The sequence below is a fragment of the Castanea sativa genome, chromosome 6 (genome assembly GCF_040712315.1).
Source record: "Castanea sativa cultivar Marrone di Chiusa Pesio chromosome 6, ASM4071231v1".
In the NCBI taxonomy this organism is placed as follows: domain Eukaryota; kingdom Viridiplantae; phylum Streptophyta; class Magnoliopsida; order Fagales; family Fagaceae; genus Castanea; species Castanea sativa.
The window spans coordinates 59,213,001-59,215,660 of NC_134018.1; the positions used below are offsets into that span (position 1 = coordinate 59,213,001).

Here is a 2,660-nt window from a genome sequence, read left to right on the forward strand (position 1 = left end):
TTTCACTAAAATGAAAATTCTTTCATGGTGACAAAGTTAGCTGTTGGTGAATGGTAAAGTTAGAAGATTTTCTCAAGGTGCCATGGCTAGCACGTTTTCTAGTATGATTTAACATGTATTATTGTTTCAAATATAGTGAAATATCAAATTAATTTTTAAATGATTCATAACAAAAATTTTCTTTCATAAATAAAATTAAATTCAACAAACTTGAGTTTTACATCCTTTTATAATACTAAAATAATTTATAATTGATTATATACGAAATTTCTTAACTTTTTTAAAAAATTATTTACAATTAAACAATCGTTTAAAAACTCACATTTTATCATATTATAAAGTTTTGTTTTGATAATTTTAATGGTTGAAATTATATCATCTCAATATAAGGAGATAATATCTATTTAAATCTTTGACCTTTTCAAAAGAATCAAAATCTAAAGTTTTAGTATTTAGCATAGATGATTGGAAAATAACTTTGAATCACGAATACTTTTTCTCTTGAAATATGCATAAATGGGTGATGGTTTCCTTATAATTTACTTATATCCCAAAACTTGAAAATCTGTAACGTGTGATCCACTTTGAAATTACTTTTATTATAATTAGTGTTATTACATAATAGAAACTTTTACTTTTAGTAAAAAAGGATTTTTTTTTTTGAGAAGGTAGTAAAAAGAGGATTTTAAAAGGGATTTAATCTATTTGTGGAGACATATAATGTTTATATACCAAATTGGAGTGATTTACCTGTGACACAAAAGAATATAAAATATGACTAAATGATATGCTAAAGTAATAGTATAATTTTTCTTAAAATGCTGAGGGGCCTTTAAGTAAATTAATATATATGTTATAATTTTATTAGTAGTAAGAGGGATAAATCTATGTCGGTTCACTCAAAAAAGAAAGGGGAAGAAATTTAAAAAGCCGAAGTCCCTCCCTTTGTCATTGGAATATGTGCAACTATAAAACATTACGTGGATGATGGCAAAGTTATCTTTGTTGCTTAGAATAGCATCTAATTTCACAATTCCAATAGTCAAGAATAATAATTAAATTATTAAACTAATTTTTTTATGAGATTAGCTTGGTGGTTGTTTATCATGGTATATTCAACATTTTTTTTTATGAACGTATATTTAACATTGATCGAACTATAAATCAATGATGCAGTTACCATCTAGTCTTGACCAATTAATATTAGGTCATGAAGGGGTTTGTTGGATCTTTAGGTCCATATCGATCAAAGAGTAATAAGAGAATATACCATTGATCCAACCAAAAAATCAATGGTACAGTTTCCAATTAATGCAAGTTCATCAAGGAGTTTGTGGGATCTTTAGGTCCATATTGATCCTAGAGTAATAAGACAATACATACCAGAAAAGGCAGATGTAGCTAAAGGCTAAAGCTCCCATATTGGTAACTCCCATCCATATTCCATCTCCTATTGATGAAAAAACTATAGCCTGCATCAATCTAAACAAATTCATCATCATAATTTAAATAATTGTCTTTCTTAGCCAAATTACAGAAAACAGATGGAACAGTCTATATAAAATGACTGCTACAAAAAAAGAAAAGAAAAGTAATAGCATGATGATCAAGCTGAAGACTTCTTTAGCTCTGGGTCAAGCGCCTTCTCAAGCCATGCCTCAGCATCTTCCATCATCTCAGGGCTCAGCCTCACCATTAGGATACAAAACTCATTCTCATTAAGCACGCCATCACCATCAAGATCACCTTCTCTAACCATTGCCTCTGCATCCTCTTTGCTCATCCCTTCCATGCCAAGAAGAGCTGAGTTCTTCCTTAGACTCTCGGATGTTATCAAACCCCTTTCTGGGTCTGCCAAAAGCTTGAACCCCTTACATAACTCTCCCACAAAGGACTCAACATCAAGCTTGTCAGCCATCACTGGCAAAAAGTCCTCAAATTCACTTCTCATGTTGTTTTCCATTGTTTTTTTTTTGGGGGGGGGGGGGGGGGGTGGATGAAAGAAGCTTCCTAGTTCCTAGCTAGTGGGCTTGTAGTTTTTAATGGTACACACAAAAATATAGTGGCACAATTGGCCCTTATATAACAGTAGGTAGGGAATATGTTAGACCCCAATAAATAAGCAAGCATATAGAGAGAGAACTTTCATGAAACTATCTTTTGTGGTGGTGTGGCTCTTCCTGTGGAGGATCTAGCTCCAAAGTTATGCCAACAAGTTCACACATGAAAGGTGTGGAACTCAAGCCATGACCATCATGATCAAAATTCATTATTTTAATCAGACAAGTGTATGGTGAAGATTCTCTCAATTTTCACTAGTTCATAAATATTCTTGTTGATTTTTTTATTTTTATAGTTTGGAATTAATTTTATAATTGAAATATAACGGTTTCTAGGAAGGTGCAATTGGTAGGAGTACAGAAAATAATATCGTGGGCAGACGTAATCTTTGATAGAAGGAATAGCTTAATTTGTCCGGTGTTTGGCTTCCATGAAGCTTCCTTTTCTCTTTCATACATTTTCTCTATCAATTTCATATTTTTGGATTCTTTCTTTTTGTTTTGAGTCCATAAAATGTGCCGTCCTTTTTTTTTTTTTTTTTGGTATGTCATATATGGGTGTTTTTTTGTTTTTGTTTTAATCAAATGACAACTAACCTA

At 31.4% G+C, this 2,660-nt stretch overlaps 1 protein-coding gene across 1 annotated transcript; it reads right to left on the reverse strand.

The window, feature by feature from the left end:
- Nucleotides 1-1,360: 1,360 nt before the first annotated feature.
- On the reverse strand, nt 1,361-2,206 carry LOC142641132 (calcium-binding protein KIC). Its single transcript, XM_075815524.1, has one exon. It carries the CDS (start codon nt 1,961-1,963, stop codon nt 1,607-1,609), a length of 357 nt encoding a protein of 118 aa, XP_075671639.1. The 5' UTR covers nt 1,964-2,206; the 3' UTR covers nt 1,361-1,606.
- Nucleotides 2,207-2,660: the final 454 nt, after the last annotated feature.